The following is a 24,959-nucleotide window of genomic DNA, read 5'->3' as shown; positions in this document are numbered from 1 at the left end:
AAAAAAAACCACACATCCATCTTCCACATGTGTGTACAGGCACAATTCTAAAGCCACCTAGAGCTGGGAGCTAAGCTAAAGAGAGGAAAGTGACTGCTCCTTGCTTCTGTTCAAGCTGAGGCTCAGATGCAAGGCATTGACCCTCTAAACAAATTATACCCTGCCTCCCAAACACAGACACACAAGGGCTAGCTCAAGGATTTGGGGCACTTTAGGCTAGGCTGCCCTCCTTGCCCCCTTCCATGCTGTAGTGAGGCAAGGTGGGAGGCTGCAGCATGCTGTCCTCACCCCCTGTGTTGTGGGGAGGCAGTACTGCGCTGTGAGGAGGTAAGGCAGAGAAGAAGGAAAAGGGACCATCCCTGCAATGGAAGGAAGGTCCCTGCAAGGTCCCTGCAGGCTGCCCATAAAGCACCTCTTGGGACTGCTGCTTGCCGCATCAGACCCTGATGGTATAGGAGGGGTGGACAGGGTGACAATAGGGCTAGTTAGTACCCCTCCATCTCTAGACTCCTAGGGTATTTCCTAGGTTCACTGAGGGGAGACATATTAGTGGGAAGAGGCAAAGGATCTTTTCAAAGTTCCTGATGGAGCAAAATACATCTAAGTTTACATCGAATCACCTTAACCCATTAAGCAGACCTTCAGTTTCAGATATCTTTTAAGCTAGAAGGGCTGTACCATAGAAAACATTTTCTGTAGCATCTTAAATTTTTCCAGATCAGTAATAACTTTTTTCCTTCTTTTTATATCTCTTTTTTTTGTTCTTTTAATTAAATGCAAATTGTTTTACTGTCAATTCCAGAACTAAATATTACCTTTAAACTGGATGGTTTTTCATTTCAGCACTATTCTGTAGCTTGGGTTAATACCATGGTGTTTGACTTTAAAGGACAGTTGAAAACAGGAGACTTCATACTGCACAGCTGGTCATCATTTCCTGGTAAGACTTAACTTGTGATCCAGAAGCTACTTGTGGCATCTTGGAAGCTTTGACTGGCTTGCCTGGGTTTCCTATAAATGCCCTTCTGAAATAAGTCACAGCTGTGCAGCTTTTAGCACTGGATGGATTGCAAGTTTTCTGAATGTTGCAGATTATGACTAACTTTGAGTACACAATGATAAAAATTTGCAAATTATGGCAGCAAACAAATTTACATTAATTCAAAGTAATAAAATGCAAATTATTAGTGGTGTTATATATTATTCTAGATAGGGAAACCCTTTCCCCACATACTAGCAGCTTTGCATTGCACAATGATGGCAGCTTCATGTGGAGTGTGCAGCATATAGAAATCCTTCACTTCAGTCCCCTAAATCTCATGAAGTCTTCTTGACTGGCAAGGCTGTAGAGAGACTCCATGTGATTTGTGCTTACCATGTAGTCAGCATTTCTGTTTGTTGTCTCCCATCACATGAAGTTTCCACTATGAGGAAGTGTTTTCCAGCAGCTTCAGTACAGTTGTGGCAACATGCCAGCAGACATTCATTCTGAATAAAGAGCATGAATTGCATCTGTGGCCCTCTTGGTGCTGAATTCACAGCTCCCTCTGCTGATGTCTTTGTTAGGCTAATCACACTTATTTCAAAGATGTGTTCTGCATCTTTTAGGAGTCATTTTTAAATGCTAATATGAGCTTCACATTCTTACCCCCATAGAAAGCAGATGCTAGTCCAACACAGATTTAAAATACCTTCTAGGTACATCTTGTTTTACTGAGCATCTTAGATTTCTCAGTGAAGGAAAAGTTTATTATAACAAATTTCAAGCCCTATATTTTTCACTGATTCATCAGAGTTCAGCCAAGTGAAGGTGCAGCTGTGGCTGGATGCAGAAACTGATTCCATCTGGAGTAGACTATAGAAGACAATGCACATAGTTCTTTCCTGGACCAAAGTCATCCAGGAGGAGCTTCAGCATTGACTGGGGATTTGAATGAGGTCCACCTGGCTTTGTTCAATACCTTTACCTCTACACTGTGCTCTCCCTACTTCCCCCATTCAGAAAGGGCAAGAAAGCACATAATAACTTAAAATCACACGCTGTGAGACTGATCCTAGGAGGAACTTAACTAACACTGCTTGGTGTTGCAATAAGTCTTCTTCATGAAAAACAGGTACTATAGGATAACTTGGTCACTTAGGATTTACAAGATGGCTTCCATATTAAAACATTAGGAAGAGCTGGAAGGAGAAAATGATGTTAAATCAATGTCAGATGCCCCATGAAAATAAGGCCTGAACTATGCTATGAAAATGGACATCTTGCTATATGTTAACAGCTTTGTTTCATTTTTGTAAGGTGTCATGAGCAGGCTCTCTAGAGAGACAGCACAGAAATTTTCTAAATAAATAGATCCAAGTGGGCAACCATGTTGGTCTAAAGCAGTTGAACAAAGCAGGAGTCAGGTTGCTCCTTTAAGACCAACGAAGTTTTATTCAGAATGTAATCTTTTGTGTGCTAAAAGCACACTTCTGTAACTGATCTCCTCATCTGAAAAAGTGTGCTTTTAGCACATGAAAGCTTACATTCTGAGTAAATAAATAAATGTACCCTGAGAGTTAAGGAGGGTATGAAGAGGGAATAAGATGACAGAATTACTGAGGTGGTGGTGGAATTACTGGGATGGTGGTATGAGCCTCATCAGTTCAGATTTAGAGAGGCAGGGGATTCTGCTTTGACTGATCCTGTGCACACACACACACACAAACTACCTACAAATGAAAATTAAAACACAGAGGGAAATGGTCACCCTTCTCGTTGTTTTAAGTGCATGTTTTCTAATTTTAGGGTGGGGGGTTTTGCTAATGAAAAGGGGTTTTCCAATCTGGAAGTCACCTGCAAAGAAGCATAGCATGGCTTTTAAATGTTGTGTATGCATGTCACGATATAACTTGTTATTTACTGTTGGTTAGATGAACTTGAAGAGATGTTAAATCCGATGGGAACAGTACAAACAAATCCATACACTGAAAATGCAACAGCTTTGCACATCAGGTTTCAAGAGTATTCAAAACTCCCTATTTATTACCCTCCCTTTGACAAGGTAAGTTTGTTTGGATTGAGTGTTTGCTTAACCCAGTTCCTTACTCCACCTTTCCCTCGCCAACTTTGCATTTCTTTTTCGTGAATTGTAAATCTGTTCATTTATTCCATGCTGTAAAGACCTTTGACACTTGAAATATATGAATGAATGATCTAGGATATTATTTGCATAATATCACAGAAGTCTGGGAAAAATATTTTGAAGTTAATTTTTCATCCTGCAGATTTTACACAGAATGTGGGTTCTAAGGATTGGGAGGGGAGTAAGTGTCATAAAAAGCTTTCATCTTTTCTTTTTTCCTATTCAAGTAAAATTTAATAGGCCTGTGTTTTCATAGCTGCCATTTTAGTGTATGGTTTTTCTGTTGCTGGGGGGAGCTTTGCTTCTCCCAACCTTCAGTCTTCTACTGGTGCACACAGATGGCTCTGACTTCTCAACCCACTTTTGGCAGACTTTCAGCTTTTTAAATTTGTTTTTTAGGTGTTGGACATCTTTCTCTGTGGAAGCATCTCTCTCTCTCTCTCAAGCCATTTTTCTTTAGGAATAAACCAACTTGGAGATTTTTCTAAGGAGAAAACTGCAGGGGGAAGGGGTGGATTCAAGCTTTTCTCAAGGGCAACACAAACAGCTGTTTATAGAACTCAGTGGGGTGAAGGGAATAAAATTAAAAAGGCTTGCTGATCAGTACTCTACACTTTCAGCTTCTCTGAAAAAAGAAAATAATTAGATTCTTTTTGGTCTTGATAAGTCTGGAAGCTTGTATATTGGTTTACTAAGGAATGAATGCAGATCCACATTCACACTGTCTAGTTCTGTTTTGACACTTGGTAGATTCTATGCTGTGATCTAATTATGTTTGAATAGGGCTCAAAAATGCTTTTATCCTGTACATACTTTCCTGTTAGCTAAGGGTGAAGACAGACAGACATTCTAAAGTGAGATGGAGGCAGTTGCTGCATTCCAAGGTGTTTGTTTTTAGGGGCAGAGAATGTGTATTCAGACCACTTTTACCAACCTTAGAAGGTCTGTCTGTTTTACCCTTAGTTGCTTTTAGCACTGATTGACGATGTACAGCTAGGAATAATTCTATAAATAATTCTACAAGGTACAGCTAGGAATAATTCTATAATTTTAAAAATGTGTATTTTTAAAAAAAGCTTCTGTAACTAATTTGGAAAGAGTATAATTTATGGATTCAAAGCAATCTCTGCCTATCTATCATTTATCTGTCTGCCCATAGCCACAATGTGGCATCTTGTGGCAATGTCCCAGACTTTCCAACCATGCCCCACACATTTTCATTCAAGAGAATCCAGGTTGTGGCTGTTTGACATGTCGCACCTCAAGCCCACACCTCTTCGACAGTTGGAGAAGCTGCAGGGAGGATTGGGGGGAGGGTGGGTCCTTCTTTCTGCTTCTGCATCTGACTTCAACCAACCCAGATTTTCTGGCTATGCCCCTGTCTGTTTGTCTGTCTATCCACTACTTTTGGACTTTTACTTTGTGTAGTGAAATATGTGTATTTCCCCTCAAGTGGGAAAGTGTGTCTATGGAGTGGGTGGCATCAGAGATCAGGAAAATGGGATGGAGGGAGAATATTAAATTCTTCTCACCAGTGTACTGATTCAGATCTCTTCCCCACCCTCATCCCATCACCAACCAGCAGCTTTTCTAGCAATAAAAAATATATTGGGTAGCCATTCACAAACCTTCTAGACTCTCATCTAGTTTGACCTTTGGAGATAATGTAGTTTCAGCCAAGCTGACATGCATTCGTTATCTTTTCTCCACTGCCTACACGGCAAGGCAGGCTTATCAAGAATGTTGAACTAGTAAAAGATTTTTAGATTAATACTCTGTTAGAAATGATAAAGCAGAAGGATATATATATGTTCCTTGGTTAAAACATCTTTATGACTTTGCCATTTGAGTGGAACATAACACTTCAAAATCCACATTGTTCAAGCTGTAAATGAATGCTTTTGGATGGCTGTTGAAGTACTTGAGGCTGTCCATATAATTATGATCTATCACTGTGTTGATTTATGTATCCTGTTTGTTCACAGTGTTATAGAGCAAAATCTGCTGCATAATGGGGTAGGTGTGTGTGTGTATACAAAACATGTTTGCATGAGTGTTCAGACTGTAGAGATCTGACAGTGATGTTTTATTTATTTGATTTATATATTCCACATTTCTTGCAAAGCAGGTTCAGGGTGGCTTCCATCAGAAATTTGACATTAAAACAATATTAAACTTTAGAAGAAGAATAATTGCAGATTTATACCCACACTTCTCTCTGAATCAGAGACTCAGAGTGGCTTACAATCTCCCATATCTTCTCCCCCCACAACAGACACTCTGTGAGGTGGGTGGGGCTGAGAGGGCTCTCAGAAAAGCTGCCCTTTCAATGACAACCTCTGCCAGAGCTATGGCTAACCCAAGGGCATTCCACCAGGTGCAAGTGGAGGAGTGGGGAATCAAACCCGGTTCTCCCAGATAAGAGTCCGCACACTTAACCACTACACCAAACTGGCTATAAAAACAGCTAAAATACATAACTTGGAAAACACTGCCTCAAGTGCCATGACCAAATCCGGTCCAGAGGTCCATCAGATCCCCAGGATTGCTGGGGTGGGGGAGGAGACCTAATAGAAGGTGACATCCACCGCCTCAACTGAAGGCCTGGCAGAAGAGCTCTGTTCTACAGAAATCCAGCAATCATCTGGAATTCTAACTTGCTGCAGTGTGATCACTTCTCCCCCCGTATGTAATGTTTACACATTGTTATCCTTTTGCAGATACTTGAAAAGGCAGCTGAGATTGCAAGGAATAGTGATAGTTCTGGTATGGCAGTAAGTATCGCAGGTGAAACAATGATCTTCCCCTGTTCAAGATAATTGCATCACAAGATTTTTCCTTCCATGTCCAATTTCTGTTTGTGCATTATGAAGTACTGACATTTTAAAAATAGAGTTTTTATAGGTTTTTAAATTATATTTACATCTTTCTCTTTAAAGTGTGAGTAAAGCAATCTGTGCAGTTGCCTTGATTTCCTGTCTGTTCTACAGCTGCTAAATGTTGTGCAGATCAGTCCTATGGCCACATTACAAAATGAATGTAAATTGTATAATCCAATGAATGTATTGCCTCACTTTAATTCTAAAAGATTTAAATCATAAATCATTCAGCACTGCTCATAAATGATTTCATAACAAAATGTTTCAAAGAGTTGGCCTGGAATACTTGTTCTACAGTTTCTAAAGAGGAGTTGTTTCTATTATGTGAAGTTTTGCAAGGCAGGGATAGCTAGCCTCTTGAGTAAAAATTCTATTCTTAATAAATAAAGAGTATTTTTTTTACTTATGGGATATTTTTGAAGTTACTGATACTACTTGTAGCCCTGTATGAGTATTGATGTGGAATGAAAAGCAAAAAGTGAGCCAATTGGGGTGTATGCTCTAGGATAGGTAAGGTGTTCTCCACCCCCTTTACATGCTATGTTCCGTAAAATGTTGAAACAGAATAGGTTAAATGTTCCAAATGTTTATTTTCTTATAACACTGTTAGAGTCTTAAGTATACAATCTCAACTTCCCCGTCTGAACAGAAATATTATGCAGATTCACTGAGAAAATAACAATATTGCCCCCTTGTGGTGTTATACATGAATATTGTCTTGAAGTTAGAATTGCTGCCTTTACACTGTGTTTAAAATGACACCACGCTGGCCATTTAAAATGTGCAGCAACTAATCTACCCTATTCTGGCCTCCATGTCATTCATACTTTTCAGGAATTAGAAACATTTGTCTTGGCACTGTCTGTACCATTTATAAATGGCAGCCTTTGCATTTTTTTTAAAGGGCCGAGGTGGGAAAAAGTTCTACATTGAGCTAAAGGAGATCATGGAAAGGGATCCTTTATCTCAACTCTGTGAAAACGAAATGGATCTCATTTGGACCTTGCGATATGACTGCCGTGAGAATTTTCCACAGTCCCTCCCAAAGCTATTGCTCTCTGTCAAGTGGAACAAGCTTGAGGATGTTGCTCAGGTAAGGCAAATGATAAAACTGTTTACTAAATGTATTTTAAATGGTAAAATGGAGCATTTTTATTTACATAGGAATATGAGATGTTGATTTGAGTGATATAACTGACTTGACAGTGAAACTAGCTATCATTAAATATGCACTCTTTTTAGCACTATTTGGTGTGAGGAAGAAAAAAGCTTAGTGTTGTGTGATTGTCTTCTTAGGTTAAAGTAGTAGAATCTCAGAAAGAGATGGTTGTTCACACTGGATTTATGCTGACTACTGAAACATACATGTTTCCTATTAGGGCTTGCTGATTCTGTGGAGTTCAGTTTTAAAAGTGTAATTGTGAGTTAGCTCCTGTCTTGCCAACTTGCATTCATACATATATTAAAGCTGCATTAAAGACAACAAAAAGTAATTCCAGGCCCCTATCTGACACTAAGCAAGTTACATTAGATGTCTTTATTGCTATGGATTAGTTATTTTTATTGCAGATGAACGGTGTTCTCTTCCATTCACACTCCTTGGCTTCATTGGCTAAAACTGCAGTTCTGAACAAGAGCTAATTGAATTAACAGCTGGTATAGGGTAGTGGTTAAAATAAAGGGGAGGCGACCAAGAAGGAACACCCTTCTACAAAATGAAAACACCACCTAAACCTGTGATATGGACAATATGACAAGCATATGATGTAAACAATATTACTGTTAACCAGTGTGTAAATGCACAGAAAATAAGCAGTATAATTGTAGAAGTATCAAAAAGATGTATAATACACATGACAGACTATGGATGGCCAGGCAAACTCAGATCCAAGTAGATCTTCACCGGGCCATTTATGAGTATTCAGTTTTAATACAACCAATTCAAAACAAGGAGCCAGAAAAGTCTCTCATGCTTACTGTGTGAGATGCAAAATAACATCAGCCATATAAACTATCCATGTGGTTGGAGGATGGTGTAGGAGCAATTTGTTATACAGCAGAATACCACAGAGAAACATTGGGCAAGTAGAGATTCTTTCTTTAATAAAGGAACGACTTTCCATACTAATTAAGTCTTTTTCTGTATAAACATATTTGAGAAACTGCTAAGGAGGCAAGACTCATTGTCTTGGTAGGTTCTGGTTGTGTTTTGGTTTTGGCTTAAGAAAGCTTTCCTTTCTGCCCAGATGTGACAAGTCCCCTCATTGGCCTCTGACCATCACATTTAGATCAACCGGTACCCACCTGGGATGTTGATCTAGCTGGCCAGCATTTCCCTCCTAATTCAGGCTCAGAGGAGGAATGTAAACAAGAACAGCCTGTATTTTTGGAATTCTTTGGCAGCTTTTCAGGTCATTGAGCTCTTGTTTCCTCTAAGGTCATATCGCTTAACATCATCTAGCTGAAAAACTGCAGTGTCTGATGGTAAGAGTTTAAAGCTGGTGTAGTCTTAGTTGCAACAGAACAATATTTTATATGAGTACACATTTTGATACTTAGGAGTCTCCATTGCCTGACGTTGTGAAGATGAAGCCATTAGACAAGTCCAAGATCTTCTGCAGCATCAGCATATAGTCTGGTCATTCTAGGGCTTGGCAGTGATAATTGATTCATGTGTTACTTCTGCACTGTGTGGTTTAAAATAAATAAGATGATGCCTGGAGTTGTCACAGGCAGCACCTTGGCTGATTCATCCAACAGTCATAAATTTTCTTGAACAGATTTTATAGTTTGGACAATTTATTTCTGCTACCAAGACAACATTTGGGGCCAATCCCTCAGAGTCATTGATCCAAAGACTGAATACAATCCAGGATGTGATCATACAGGGTGTGTACAGATGTATCATTAAAATGAGAGTTGTAATAGATTTTCCTACTGCACACTAAGCCCAAATTCTTATAGTCATTATGGTAAAATAATACATGGATATAAGTGGAACTTGGAGAAAGGATATTCCATGCTTCTTATAGAATGTTTATGAAGGTATATGAGAAGGCAGTGAAGTCCGCTAAGAGAGAGTTCTACACGGCCTCCATTGCATCTGCAAAATCGTGCCCAGCTAAATTGTTTAGAACAATTTGATCATTAACTACTGTGCCAATAGGCAACCAAAAGGTGAGGGAATTGGACATTGGCTGTGAGGCTTTTGCGACTTACTTTGCAGATAAGATCTCGACTCTCCGCCATAATCTCCCAGTCATGATTGGTACAGTGCAGGAACTGGAAGCCTGTTGCCTGTCTTTAGGTCCTGTGTTGGACCACTTCAGTTGTCTCTCCCAGGAGGATGTGGACAGGATCTTGACTACAGTGAAGCCTACCACTTGCCCTCTGGACCCATGTCCATCTTGGCTTGTTAAAGCTGGTGGAGATGACATTCTGGGTCCCCTGGCTGAGATTGTCAATTTATCCCTGTCATCAGGGGTATTCCCAGCCAAGTTTAAGGAGGCAGTGGTTCGGCCGCTTTTAAAGAAGCTGTCTTTGGACCCTACCATCCTGGCCAATTATCAACCAGGTTCTGGGCAAGATAATAGAGAAAGCGGTGGCAGAGCAGTTCCAAGCTTTCCTGGAAGATACATCCATCCTTGACCCCTTCCAGTCCAGCTTCCATCCTGGTCATGGAACAGAGACTGCTCTGGTCACCCTCACAGTTGGCCTTAGAAGGCATTATCCACTAGAATGTGGTGTACCACAGGGAGCTATTCTCTTGCCAATGATGTTTAACATCTACATGCTCCCCCTTGCCCAGTTTGCCAGCGGTTTTGGGCTGGGTTGTCACCAGTATGCAGATGACACCCAGCTCTATCTGATGATGGACAGACTCTGCCCCAGACCATCTGACCAGGGCACTGGGAGCAGTGGCTGGTTGGCTACAACTGAGCCGACAGAAGCTTAATCCAAATAATACGGAGGTCCTGTTCATGAGTCACGGGGGGCCAAGATTGGGCATTCAGCTCCCCACCCTGGATGGTGCACCTCTTGTGCCAGCTCAGAAGGTGAGGAGTCTGGGTGTGATACTGGATGCCACCCTTTCTATGGAGGCCCAGGTCACAGCTGTTGTACAATCTGCTTTCAACCATCTTCGGCAGGCCAAACAACTAGCACCCCATCTGGCTCCTCGGGGCTTAGCTACAGTGATCCATGCAACAGTCACTTCCAGGTTGGACTGCTGTAACTCGCTCTATGCAGGCTTGCCCTTGAGACTGATCTGGAAACTCCAGCTGGTGCAGAATGCAGCAGCACGATTGCTTACTGAATTGCCTTTATGGGCAAGCAGTCGGCCGATTCTGCGCACCCTGCACTGGCTACCTATTGAGTACCGGATCCGCTTCAAGGTTTTAGTATTGATGTTTAAACTCTTGCATGGCCTAGGACTGGCATACCTGTGGAACTGTCTTTCCCTATATGAGCCCCGAAGGCCATTGCGATCGGCCAGCCAACATCTTTTGACCATCCCTGGCCCAAAGGACATCCGGCTTGCCTCAACCAGGGCCAGGGCCTTTTCAGCCTTGGCCCCGACCTGGTGGAATCAGCTCCCTTCAGAGATTCGGGCCCTTCCGGATTTGTTACCATTCCGGAGGGCCTGTAAAACGGAGCTGTTCCACCAGGTCTATGGTTGAGGCAAGTGGACATCTTCACCATCCAACTACTACACCATCCAACTGGCCTTCCAGCAATGACTGCCATTTCATTTGGGACCAATACTGTTGACATCTTGAGGCAACTTAGGCTGCCAACCATAATTACGCATCAAGTGCTTATACCATCCATGCCGTCTTAAATGATTGACTTAATGTATTGGTTTAATTGTTTTAACTATTTTGATGTTTTATTGTTGGTTTTAATGTTTTAGCTTGTTGGAATCCACCCTGAGCCTTTCACGGGAAAGGGCGGCTATAAATGTACTAAGTAAATAAATAAATGCTCCCATTAGCCCCATTTCCTTTGCTCTTTCTCCACACTTCTCCCAATATCTTCCCCCACCACCTTTGCTCCCACTGCTGAGTTCTTACTGATTCCTCCTTTTCCACCCTCTGCCTTTGGCACTGTTTGCTGTGGTTGCTGGGTAATTTCAAAATGGCAGCCAAGGTCTCTCAATGTAGAATATAGAATTGCTAGTTATTGTTGTTTCCCTGTAAGTGGCTATTTCTGCATAAGCATAAACATTGTTTCAACAATTTGGATGAGTTCAAATTCCTTTCATCCTTTTTTGTTGATTTTTCTTCAAACCTGGAGGCTCCCTGAGATTTGTAGAAAAAATTCTGCTCTTCCCCCCCCCCCCCCCAGATTTTTTAATCCATGTGGGGATTAGGGGTTTCAAGCAGGGTGCTTTTTTCTTTTTAAAATATTGAGTAATATATTTGTGTATATTAACTGAAATGTTATTTTGTTGTATTATATGAAAGGTACATCATGACTGCTTCAAGGAATCTGTACTGCAACAGAAATCATTTTCTCTTCAGCATAATTTAAGAGAAAATGGCTGCTTTCAGTGCTCAGTTCCAGAGCAGCCTATCACTATTTTTCTTTATAGTCTGTCATTGTCACTGGGACTCAAGGCAGGTTATAAGTACAAAAGAACTTGTTCAGTCAGTCTAGAACTATTATCCCCCATACACTGATGAATATATTACTCATTAGGGGTATTCAGGGAAAAAATTGGTTTCTCCTCCCCACCCCAAGTTTTGGGTTTATTGGACCCCAAAAATACTGTTTCCCAATAATCCTGAATCCTAATATCAGTATGGCATTGGGATTCAGGTAAATATGTGGGAAACTGATTCCCTCCCCAGCTCCATTATAATGGGGAATCGATCGGAGGAGGGGGTTCTGGGACTTGGGGGGGGCTGTTTTTTGAAGTAGAGGCATCAGATTTGTAGCATTGATGCTGGTGCCTCTCCTCACCCCCCAGTTTTTAACAGTTTGGACCAGGGAGTCCAATTCTATGCCCCCTTCAAAGGTGCTTTCATCCTCCATTGCTTTCAATGTAGAGGAGAAAGCCTTCTGAGTTCACTCACTAAGTCACACTGTTGCAGCAGCAGCATAGCTTGGAGAGGGCATTTAAGGAGACCATGGCACAACTCAGCAAGGGAACTCAGAAGGCATTTAAAGAGACCACATTAAATGCTTTCTCCAAGTTGCACCTCAATAAAAGCTAAATACCAGTTTTTATTCGGGCTCAGCTGTATTGTTAACTGAATCAGATTCTCTGTATTTGGCTTTAAAATACTTGAAAAATACCAGTAAGGTATTTTTTCCAGTATTTTAAAGCCAAATACAGAGAATATACCAATAGGGTATTTTTTCAGCTCAGATAAACCCCTAGCTAGCATCCTAGCTTTTTTGTAATAGAAATGTTAAAGAAGAGAAGAATAGGTTGTGTTTCCTTGGTTGAGTTACCATGTATTTTCTCCTACCTAGTTTCAGCTATACTGCAGGAGGATAATGGGGTACAGTCTGGTTGCTCTCCTTGGAAGGGGAGACATTGCCTATAACTTCTTTTAAAACATAGGTTGAATGTGATTCATCTTTCTTTCTCAGGGTAAAAAGCAGAATTCTACCCGTGAATATTCTCAGAAACATATCTGTCTAGTCATTGTAATGTCTCTCTTTCCTTAACAGCTTCAGGCCCTTCTTCAAATATGGGCCAAACTGCCTCCCAGAGAAGCATTAGAATTATTGGATTTCAATTATCCAGATCAATATGTACGAGAATATGCAGTAGGCTGTTTAAGACACATGAGGTAAGTCTGGTGGTAATCTTATATCAGCAGTTGATTTAAAAGTTAAAAACAAAATGTCACTGTGACATTTACCGCACAAATAAAATAATCCTCAAATCATGATGTAGGCTGCTGTTTAAACATCCCAGCTGTGGACTGGGCTGGGATCACAGTACGGTAACAGGATTTGTCAACCCAGAGTGGGTGGTCTTCCTTGGGAATTGTTTCTAGTCCAGACATTATAAGTCTTTCTTTGCTTATTTGGGACACATATTAAGATGTGGGGAGCATAAGGAGATGCACAACACAGGAGAAATGAAAAATTTGGGGGTTCCACCTTGAATATGATGCATGTCATTCATATCCTGTGTGTCAGAGTTTAGACTGGCTATTGAACTTGGTGGGGGCAATATTCAGGGGCCAATTCTCTTGCTCTTTAATTTCCTTATTAGAGCATACTATTCTAATTTAATACTGTTTTTGCTCCAAGAAAATATTGGCCATTATCAAGTACAGTTCTGCTGTGCTTCAGTGTCCTTGACTTTTTAAGAGCATTGCAAGTAATTAGTAACATTTTTAATTTCAAGGATAGTTTATAGAATCTTTTGACTTTCATAAATTATTAATGAGGTAGCTGTTCTGCTAGGCCTGGCTGACCTTATGATGCTGAATTGGCACTTCTGGTAGGGTGGTCATTCAAGCTTTTGTGAATTTAATCTTAAGTATGTAGTGTCACACTGACCTGGATAGTCCAGGCTAGCCTGATATTGTCAGATCTCAGAAGCTAAGCAGGGTTGGCTAGTATTTGAATGGTAGATCCCAAGAAATACCAGCATCACTGTGTAGAGGCAGGCAATGGCAAACCACCTCTGAATGTCTCTTGCCTTGAAAACCCTTTGGGGTTGCTGTAAGTAAGCTGTGACTTGATGGCATTTTCCACCACTACCATGTAGAGTCTGTGGGTTGCAGTTGTCACCAGAAATGCTTGAAGTACATGTGAAAACTCTATTCATATACACACTCATAAGAATACTTCCAGTTGTCCATGTCATGGGCTATACCTTGAGAAAGATGAGGAAGGCTGTACTTAAGGTTGTACTTAAATTTTGACCTTTATTGAATACAGAAGCAAAGGCTGGAAAATGCAAGTGGTTTGAAATATAGCACCCAAAATTAGAGGGATTACTGAGTTTTGAACAACTAAATCACACAAGCATTTGGGGAATAAGCAACAACAGGCAAATCAGATTATTCCTAGTGGAAACCATCCCAGTTATGCTAGATGTCCCTCCACAAGCTAATCCAAAATCATCACCAACCTTCAGTTTTGTTATGAACATACAGCATCTCTGGAGAGTGAGGCAGGGTGGTAAATTGGAGGATGGAGCTTTTTTTTTCTCTGAGCAGAATGGGTGAGGAGTGGGAAGGAATAATTTTGGGGAATAAGGAGGCTAGGATCAGCAAGGAAGGTGAGGCAGATTAAAGAAGCAAAACAGAAAAAATTGTGTGTTGCCTGATCCTTCAGTCCAACATAGTTGGAGAGGCACTGAAAAAAATCCCTTAAAATCTAGAGAAGAAATGAAATAGCAAGGCAAATAGAGCCAAATGAGAAGGGGAGGGTCTTAGTCCAGTGATATCAGTGGCAGTCCTTGGGAGTCAAATTGAATTTCTATGCTGCTAAACCTTGTTCTGTAATAATGGAGGAGCAGTGTGAAATGAAGAACTGAACCTAGTTTCCTTATGCCAGGATGGCCCTTCTGGTATTTTTTTCCTGGGCATTTACTACTGGGGCTGTATTCTATTAGTGGTAGTCTGTAAAAGTAACATTGATTGGGGCATGGGATACTGAAATTTGGACCAAAGGAAGAGGACAGTATGTACCATGGGAAGCAGGAAATGATTAAAAATTATAATAAAAAGCTATTAATTATGAATAGTAGGCAAGGCATTTGGGGAGGTGGAATGATTGAATCTCCTCGGAATTATGGCTGAGTTACCTAAGTGCTTGCTGGGGGGAAAGTGTAGATGACTGGGGAAGGCAACGGCAAACAACCCCATTAAGAGGTCTGCTGTGAAAACGTGATGAGACATCACCTCAGAGTCAGAAACTACTGGTGTTTGCACAGTAGCCTTTACCTTTACTATTTCACCTAACTGAAACTGAGTGGCCAAGAGGTAACTAATAGCCCTGTCTCTAGTTACCAAAGGACTGTTATTGTAAACCAGATTCCTGGATGTTACTGGAGGGTTAATTATTATCCTGCAAATCTCAGTCCTTAATCATGGCCCTCAGGGAGCCAAAAAATAGAGGCATCGTCAGGGGAGTATCCAGGCCCTCAGGGGGCTTTAATATCAAACACAATGTCTCTTCCAAAATTTCAGACATTGTAGGGCCTGAGAAGTCATGGAGGTGACTCAAAAACATGGCTCTGAGTCCAGGGAACTTTTGTAATTTGCATTTGTCTCAAAACTTGTAAAGATGAAATAAGCATAGAGTATCCAAAGAGTTATTGGACTAAACTGGTGATCATTAAGATAAGTACGTATTTTTAATATTTTCTGAACCAGTGAGACCTCCTTTGAGTGACAATGCATATTACATTTGAAAGCCTTCCAGTATCTGCTGCGGAGTTCTCTGTGTGTGAATGAGCTGGTTAATACCATGTTGTTATTCGATTCAGTTTTTTCTTCCTTTCACTTTAATTCATTCTCCCACAATGAAGCCAGTTACCCAGGTTTTCTTTATCTTCTTCCAGTGATGAAGAACTTGCTCAGTATCTTCTGCAGCTTGTGCAAGTACTGAAATATGAACCTTTTCTCGACTGTGCCCTCTCCAGGTTCCTGCTAGAGAAAGCACTGGCAAACAGGAGAATAGGACAGATGCTGTTCTGGCATCTGAGGTAAGAGCCTCTCATATAATCTCCTGCCCCCTCCTTCTGCTCCCAAGCTGCTCAAGAGCAAAATTTCTAGTTCTAATGAAAGAAAAGCTGACATGGCTGAACCAATATGTCAGACACTAAAAGGGAATCAGAGTAAGGGAATGTTCCATTCTGTTTACAGCCCTATGCCATTTAGTAATTTCTAGCCAATTTCTTTTCCTAAATAAATGCCAGTCACCCGTGTCCATTCCTGAATCATGCCCATTTATTTAACAGATTGTGTTTTCTCAAAGTCATATAATCACCATGTGCAAGTGAAATTCTGCTGATTTATTTAATTTACATAAATGAATCACTTTTCAACCCAGACACTTCTGTACATTGACTTTAATCCCAGTATATATACAAATATCACCTGCCTGCACATTAGGACAACAAGGTGATTTTTATATGCATCACTTAAGTTATACTGATGTCCCCCAACCCTTGGCTTGCTTTCATGAGCAGACAGACTTGAAAATTAGTTCTCCCGTTTGTTCGTTGAAAAGCCTGCCTAGCCATCTGGGAGCTGCTGCTAAGAAAGGAAATATGTAGAACATCCAAGTGTATCTGCAGAAATGGATCCTCAGTAGTTTCTGTAAGGAGGGTATATTCTCAAGTGTTAATTTTGCTGAGTTTGTGCCTCATTAGACTGAATCACTCTGTTTCACTCTCAAAGGCAGCAAAACAGCTTGAGGAAAGCTCCACCTATATCTCAGTTTTAGGTTCATTTGGCACCTTTCAATTGCTGCTTGCACTTAAGGGCAAGCCCAGCCTACTTAAAGAAAAAGAGAGAGAGAGATGACAAAGTAATTGAAGCTGCTTTGAGCTCACCATTAATGGATGGAAAGGAGGATATGAATCTTTAAATGAGGTCACCTTCCTCTAGTGATTGCCATTTTCATCCTTCTCATTAACTTCACTCCCACTGTGTCCTATAGCAAGGAAGGAACTGAAAAAAGGTGTTCAGGTAGAAGAGCTCCAGAGAAAAGCAATTTGTAGTATTACCCATTCATGAAGCCACTAGCTGCCTAGCAAACCATTGTTGTTTAGCACTGGATATGCCTGTGACCCAGGGTAGTATTACTTGGGGACAAAGGATGTGATAGTTGCCCCAAGAAGGCAGAGATCAAACATGAAGCTTCTAAGGACCTTTCTCCCCTGCACTATATGCACGTGTGTGTACACACACACATTATTCGTGCTCTTCGGCTTGGGCTTCTGCTTATGGAATAGCTAGTGGCTTCAAAAATGGTCCCACTCATTGCTAGATGCTTTTGATGTTGCAGATTGGCTCAAGATGTTGCAGTACAAATGGGCCACTGTGTCAGATCAGCCTCATGACTACATCCTGCAAGTGGTAGGACAACATACTCAAGGCTCCTATTACCCAATGGATTCTCACAAGCATATTAGGAAGATTCTTGGTCTTCCTTCCTTCTTCTCTCTAGCACAAGGTGTTTGTTGTTTCTTAGGAAGAAGAGACTATGGAAGAGGGACATGATTCATTATTTTCAGATACTTCCCTCAATTTTTTCCCTGTAAATTCATGCAATATATTTAATTAGAACCTTCATGCTCCGCAGGGATTCTACCAGCATATCCTTCACTTTCTAGATTTCCTAGTTGCCATTCCAGTGGTTTCCAGGCTCTTTTGCACTCTGGACAAGACCAGTGGTCTTCTCTCTCCTGTTTTATTGATAACTGTGGAACTGACTGGTTGAAAGGGGGAGGAGAGTGGTGCTTTTGAAGCTTGTCTCCAGGATTTGGATAGAAAATTCTCCGCAAGGTCATTTTTCTGCTGCTTGCAAGAACAGCAAACAGAACAGTATTCTGCTTTTTCTCATTGTTGCCTGTCTTTTGATACTTTGAGAGGCAGAGTGCTTAACTTTGAGGTGGGGATCAACAATTTTGCAAAAAAAAAAAAAAGGAAAAACCCTGTAATTATCAAGATGGGTAATTGTATTTGTCTGTCTGAGGCAGTAGAAAAGAGTAAGAGTCCAGTAGCACTTTAAAAACTAACAAAATCAAAAGCTTATACCCTACCACAAATTTTGTTAGTCTTTAAGGTGTTACTGGACTCTTATTCTTATCCACAACCACAATTACATCATGCTCTTATATGAAAATGGTGCATATATACTTGTACTGGCATTTGTTTATCTTTTTAACTAATGAAGATTACTACTTTTAAAATGCAGTTTAAATGTAACTCTCAAGTTACATCTGCCTTAAAATTCCTTAAAACGAGACTGGATCTGCAGATATTTGTATGTAAAGGGATTTTTCTTTTCTTTTCGTTTAGATCAGAAGTACATATACCTGCATTTTCAGTACAGTTTGGTGTGATTCTTGAAGCTTACTGCCGTGGAAGTGTTGCTCATATGAAAGTTCTTTCAAAACAGGTATTTGTCATTTTCTATCCTTGTCTGTGGGCCAGTTTATACCTGTCATTAGCTATTGATAATTTCATTTCATTCATGTGATTGCCAGCTTGGAAACCTCTTCACAAGCATGTTCAGCAGTGTGGGAACTACTTCCGTGTAATGCATTTTCACACTGCTTTGAAGTTTTTGTGTAAAATAACATGACCACATTGTAAGCTGAATTACATAGGTGCCAATTCCATATATCAATCCAACCTATGCTTTCTACCAGAGAAAAACAGCTCTCAAGCTATAGGAGCAACCAAAGAAGAGCCCTGCTGGATCAGACCAATATTCCATCAAGTCCAGCATCCTTCGGTATCTGACAAAGTGGTCCCTGGCCCACTGGTTTGTTACAATAAAGCTATTAATCTTTAGTCTTTGGTGAGGAGGGTTGCTGCAACAGTTTGACATGGCTACCCTCTGGAATTGATGGTCAATTGTATGTTTAATAACCATCAGAAGGAATGATCATTATTATCTAAGCTGGATGTTCTGATCTCATCCCTTTGTCTGCTGCTGATAAAGCAGAGCAGTGATAATATTTGCTTTGAGGAATGCTCAAGTGCAAAATGCTATTTGTGATTGATCTGAGACCTGGCAAAAGTAGCATTCTTTTTTTCAAACCAAAACTTCATACTATAGCTCTAACAGAATCTACATTTGTACTTAACTTTCCATAAAGAAAAAAAGAGAATGTGTTAACTTTTGTATATTGAAATGACAATCTTTTTTTTACAAATGTGCTTTTAAGCACTTGATAAATAGGAATACTGTGGTAAATGTAGTTCAGCAGCAAGCTTCAAGATCTGCACAATTTTCTGTGCCCTTTAGAGGAAGTTCATGTCAGTGCAATCAAAGAAGGCAAAAAAAATCCCAACTGTGCAAACACGGAAGAAATTCAAAGTAGAAATACTTCAAAAAGTTCCTGTTTGTATAGCACAGGTTCCATTTTGCTCCCTTGTCACTGATGTTTGCACAGCTCCTGGAATTGTGGAAATGCTGGGAGATTTTGGTTTTGACAGATGGCTGACCTGCTAGATCTCTACCTCCTCTATTCCATAATCAGAGTCCATACACAGCATCCTGCCTGGCATGGATAAATTTATTTCTAAGATTAAGATTAAGAAGCTTGAGCTTTAAAACCATTTATTAAGGTAACTTTTCCTTACACAGAAACAACTGCAAATTTTTAAGTTGCTGAACCCTAGCTAGGCTTTGAGCTTATTGGTACAGTTGGCTAAGAACTTTATATTTCATATTCCTCATGGAATCTGCATACACGCTTGAGAAAACCTGTTATTAAACATATAATCAACACATAGCACAACTGAAAACAAATGTATGAGAGTGTTGTAATATCAATAGTTTTAAGGCATCCCAGCTGATTCAGCTTCCTTTGTAGGAATCCAGCAGTATGAGAACAATGCAACTGAATGCAGCTGCTACTCACTGCCTTGTTTTTTTTGAATTTTATTGTACCAATTGGAATTTTATTGTACCAACTGCAATCCAACTTCATTGGCTATCAATTCAGTAACTAAGCCCAGTTTAAAGACTTCTTTTAATCACAAAGCCTTAAATCAGGGGTGCCAAACTCGCTTGTTAGGAGGGCCGAATCTGACACAAATGGGACTTTGTGGGGCCAAGCTAAGCATGTCCTAAAATGTAATGCCAGATAACAGAGATATAGACTTCATAGAGGACACAGGACAACCCAATTAAAGATATCATTTTTTAACTTAAAATATAAGCATGCTTAAAACTCTTGCAATATTTTTGGGAATAGTGGGATTTTGCAATGCAATTTTAAAAATAAAACATCAAGAAAAAGCACAAGGATCACAGCAGAAACTTTAAAAAAATGAAATGCTCAGACTGGAAAAACATGAAATGGCAAAGCATTACAAGCTTTCTCCCCCCCCCCCCCCCAAATGCCCCAGGTCTACTCCGATTACCAATGGCTCTCAAGTATAATATCCCCCTTTGGCTGTGGGTTCCCAAGTTAGAATACTCACTAGGCATTAGTTCTCACTTCATAGAACAGACAAAGCTAGCTCAAAGAATCAATGCTTGATTTGCAAGAACACAACTCCAGGAAGCTTCAGCTGGCCATAGGAACACTGGGAAGTTAAACTGAGTTCCTCTCCTTTGAAACACATAAACAAAATTGCAAGGAAAACGTGGAGTGAGTTTTCCATTCACATTTGTTCTGCTTAGAAGCCTGGATGAAAATCCATTCCACATTTTCTTTGCAGCTTTGCTTTCTGCTTTAGCCTTTGCAAAGAGAAGAAAGGAGGAGGTGTCTGTGTGTCTGATGAAGGAAGCTCTGACTCTTGAAGGTTTATAGCCTTGAATCTCTTGTCAGTTTCCTTAAGATGCTACTGGACTAAAATCTAACTGTTCCACTGCAGACCAACACAGCTACCCTCTGAGACTGGTCTGAGACACCTAGGGTCAGATTCCCATGCTGTTATGACACTTCAGGTCAGTCATAGATGCTCAACCTAACCTATTTCACAGGGTTGTTGTGAGGAGAAAATGATGTAACTGCTTTCAGTTTCCATTGGAAAGAAAGTAAATAAATCAGATTCTTAAGAATATATACAGTTGGGTGCTCACCTATCTGATTAGCTATTAATGCAGACATTAACCATAGAGATTTATTTGAAAATTTCAATATATGTTCCAGGTTGAAGCACTGAACAAGATGAAGACTTTGAATAGTCTAATAAAGCTGAATGCTGTGAAGCAAAGCAAAGCCAAAGCAAAAGACGCAATGCACACCTGTTTAAAACAAAGAGCTTACAAAGAAGCCCTTTCTGATCTCCAGTCTCCACTGAATCCTTCAGTCATACTTTCAGAACTGTAGTAAGTGTGGGGCTTGTAACTGTTTTGTGGAAATGGGCAGGCAGTAGACTTTTGCTCTCTGACTTATTTTGGCTGCACTGTTCAGCAGACATACTGGCACTCAGAAGATTGTTTCTTAAAGTGGCTGATGCTTCTTCAGTATAAGCTTTCTAAGCAGTTCTTGGGTTTCCCAAGGTTAAGATGTCAGTTTTAGGAGAGACGTTTTTGAAGCTGATGTTAAAACTTCAACATGTTCTTGTAAGATCCCTGATATTTTTTTAAAAAACCCACCTTAAAATAACAATAAATGGACTGGATCCAGCACAAGGATTTTCTGTAATCCTGTCCCCCCGTGTAGCCATTGCTAACCCTGGGGAAGTTTATTCCTGGATCACAGGATCCACATGAACTAATAGTCACTTGAGTTCCAGTAAGGAAAGGGAAGGTGATAGAAATGCTTCCTTGTTTGAATACCCATAAGTAGACCTTCTCTGAGAGAAGAGTTTGCCTTGCCCTTTTACTCTGCAGCCTCCCAACCCACACAGCTACTGGTGCACAGAGGTCCCATGACCTTGAGAATAAGCTTTCCTGGGGTCAGAAAGCACTGATGGGAGAGAAGTGGAAGGGGGACAGATATGCAGCCATCAGCACTTATGCTGACAGAACCCTTGAGCCAGCTCATTTTCTGACTGCCTTTTTGAATCCTAAACCTGTAAAACTGGGAGCTGCTGCAGAAGCATCTGTCATGATTTGAAGCTATGCTTCAAACACAAAGCTAAGTCAAATGTGGCTAAGGGGTGCATGTAAAAGAATAAAATCTATTTTCTAATTCAGTATGGACCATTACTTCAGATTTTGGAGTTGTTGATTGCCTTATACAGTCCTGGATTCTGTATTGTTAACATTCCGATTGGTCGGTATAACTGATTTCTTAATGGCAAAATGAAAGTTTGGAATGCTTCATCCAGCCCATACAATTCTGTCATGGCATTTTAAAAATCCTGCTTTATTTTTCCTGACTTGTTAATCTCCTTGATTAACTCACCAACATTATTTATAATGCTTTTGTTGTAGCGTGGATAAATGTAAATACATGGACTCTAAAATGAAGCCTTTATGGATAGTATATAACAACAAAGTGTTTGGTGGAGATTTGGTGGGGATCATCTTTAAAAATGGAGACGGTAAGTAGCCAGTGGAATCTTATTTTCTTCTATAATGTTTTGACTTTGCATTCCTGTAATTTCTGATGAGCAAAAAAAATTAGAGCAGTTTCAATGGCTGTGTTCAGATATCATGTCAATCCACAATTGAAGAACAGTCAGGCATAAACACAGGTTGTAATTATGCTTGTGTACAGCTTCCGCCTTTTGCTTCCCCCCTTCCTCTTGTACACAAAGTTTTATTCAAAACTTCCTGGGTTGATGAAGCTTCAGGGTGCTTTGACATTTGAACAGAAGTACCTCAGTAAACCATAGTTTATTTACTCCCAACGAACTGAGATTCTAAACTGGGATTTAACTTTTTCAGTACAACTTTTATCATACTGCAGTATGGGAAGAAAAAAATTCTTTGATGCTATAAATGTTCAAACAATGTTTCTATAATTAACCAACCCACTACAGTCCATATAAGTTTTACTCTCTAAATGTCTTTAATTGAACTAATAGTTTGAAATAATCTCTGTCTTTTGGACAGATCTGCGGCAAGACATGCTGACACTTCAGATGTTACGCTTGATGGACTTGCTTTGGAAAGAAGCTGGTCTAGATCTTCGGTAAGACTGCCTATTCTTGCCAGCTTTCACTGTATTATTGCAAGTCTGTTGTTTTCTGACTATATGCATTCAGTCATGAAGATATTAGCTGTTACTTAGAAGTAAGGGTCTTTTAAAATTGGTATTGTCCATAATCATGTGACTAGACAAGCATGGCATACAATCAATATAATATAAACTTGCTGTCACATAAAATGTGCTTCATCGTCTCATCTTACAATTTTGTGTTGTTTATGACAACACAAATGAAGGTTTGCATTACTGCAACTGAAGTTGAGATATTTTTTTTTCTGTAAGCAAAAACTGTTCCAGCTGGCTCCTTTATTTATTACAAGGAAGTCATGAGCTGGTCCCCACCCCCCACCCACCCCCCGCAGCTTCACTAGTACATTGCATAGGAGAATTGTCTGTAGTCCACCCTTGTCCAGGAAATCCATGCTGTGCAGATGCTTTTGTTCATATTACCATTATTTATTAACAAAATGCATCAGAGGAGGGCGTGTGTACTGCAAGAGTGAAGGGTACTAATTCCCTAGGTACTTGCACCACTCTATGGGATCTCTTCCTTTCAGTGAGTGCCAGGCCTAGAGTAAAGGCGGTGGATGTGTTTTAATATCCTCCACAGGTGTAGTAACTATTCACATGCATAAAGGGAATAAAGTAAAGGGATACACAGGGTGATTACAGACCAGCACTTTGGATCGACTCAGAGACACCTCTGAAATCGACCCAAAACATCTGCTGCCTGTCCCTGTCCTGTACTCACCCCATCCTCCAGGCTGATCATGCCGGCTCAAAAAGCTACCACTTCTGAAGTCGTAGCAAATTTCTGAGCCGACAGTCAGACACCCGGGCCACATCTGGATGTGAAAAGGTGGAAGTGAGGTGGCTTGGCATGTGAAATCACCAAGCTGCTCCAAGTCGCTTCTGCCTTTTTTCCCCCCTGCAAGCCTGCCTGGAGCGCATGAGTTGCTGTTGCCTCCTCCCTCCAAGCAGTGGCTGTGGTTGCAGTGTCCTGACGCGTCCTTCCTGCTGCTGCTGCCCCCTCTCATAAGAGAACATAAGAACATAAGAGAAGCCATGTTAGATCAGGCCAATGGCCCATCCAGTCCAACATTCTGTGTCACACAGCGGCCAAATATATATATATATATACACACACACACACACTGTGGCTAATAGCCACTGATGGACCTCTGCTCCATATTTTTATCTAACCCCTTCTTGAAGGTGGCTATGCTTGTGGACGCCACCACCTCCTGTGGCAGTGAATTCCACATGTTAATCACCCTTTGGGTGAAGAAGTACTTCCTTTTATCCGTTTTAACCTGTCTGCTCAGCAATTTCATCGAATGCCCACGAGTTCTTGTATTGTGAGAAAGGGAGAAAAGTACTTCTTTCTCTACTTTCTCCATCCCATGCATTATCTTGTAAACTTCCATCATGTCACCCCTCAGTCGACGTTTCTCCAAGCTAAAGAGCCCTAAGCGTTTCAACCTTTCTTCATAGGGAAGGTGTTCCAGCCCTTTAATCATTTTAGTTGCCCTTTTCTGAACTTTCTCCAATGCTATAATATCCTTTTTGAGGTGCGGCGACCAGAACTGCACACAGTACTCCAAATGAGACCGCACCATCGATTTATACAGAGGCATTATGATACTGGCTGATTTGTTTTCAATTCCCTTCCTAATAATTCCCAGCATGGCGTTGGCCTTTTTTATTGCAAACGCACACTGTCTTGACATTTTCAGTGAATTATCTACCATGACCCCAAGATCTCTCTCTTGGTCTGTCTCTGCCAGTTCACACCCCATCAACTTGTATTTGTAGCTGGGATTCTTGGCCCCAATGTGCATTACTTTGCACTTGGCCACATTGAACCGCATCTGCCACGTTGACGCCCACTCACCCAGCCTCAACAGATCCCTTTGGAGTTCCTCACAATCCTCTCTGGTTCTCACCACCCTGAACAATTTAGTGTCATCCGCAAATTTGGCCACTTCACTGCTCACTCCCAACTCTAAATCATTTATGAACAAGTTAAAGAGGATGGGACCCAGTACCGAGCCCTGCGGCACCCCACTGCTTACCGTCCTCCACTGCGAAGACTGCCCATTTATACTCACTCTCTGCTTCCTATTACTCAGCCAGTTTTTGATCCACAAGAGGACCTGTCCTTTTACTCCATGACTCTCAAGCTTT

General features: G+C 40.7%; 1 protein-coding gene across 2 annotated transcripts in view; it reads left to right on the top strand.

The window, feature by feature from the left end:
* PIK3CB (phosphatidylinositol-4,5-bisphosphate 3-kinase catalytic subunit beta) overlaps positions 1 to 24,959 on the top strand; it is a 120,449-nt gene that overhangs the window by 72,898 nt on the left and 22,592 nt on the right. For both annotated transcript variants that reach the window (XM_060242167.1, XM_060242166.1), the window contains exons 11-20: positions 844 to 940; positions 2,914 to 3,044; positions 5,846 to 5,899; positions 6,909 to 7,097; positions 12,686 to 12,807; positions 15,543 to 15,686; positions 18,010 to 18,109; positions 20,823 to 21,001; positions 22,055 to 22,164; positions 22,679 to 22,757. In XM_060242167.1, coding sequence (XP_060098150.1) covers positions 844 to 940; positions 2,914 to 3,044; positions 5,846 to 5,899; positions 6,909 to 7,097; positions 12,686 to 12,807; positions 15,543 to 15,686; positions 18,010 to 18,109; positions 20,823 to 21,001; positions 22,055 to 22,164; positions 22,679 to 22,757 — 1,205 coding nt within the window. The remainder of the gene's footprint in view (positions 1 to 843; positions 941 to 2,913; positions 3,045 to 5,845; positions 5,900 to 6,908; positions 7,098 to 12,685; positions 12,808 to 15,542; positions 15,687 to 18,009; positions 18,110 to 20,822; positions 21,002 to 22,054; positions 22,165 to 22,678; positions 22,758 to 24,959) is intronic.

Source organism: Heteronotia binoei, chromosome 6 (assembly GCF_032191835.1).
Source record: "Heteronotia binoei isolate CCM8104 ecotype False Entrance Well chromosome 6, APGP_CSIRO_Hbin_v1, whole genome shotgun sequence".
In the NCBI taxonomy this organism is placed as follows: Eukaryota; Metazoa; Chordata; class Lepidosauria; order Squamata; family Gekkonidae; genus Heteronotia; species Heteronotia binoei.
Note: the sequence above shows the minus strand (reverse complement) of the source record. Positions and strands in the feature narration are given on the sequence as shown.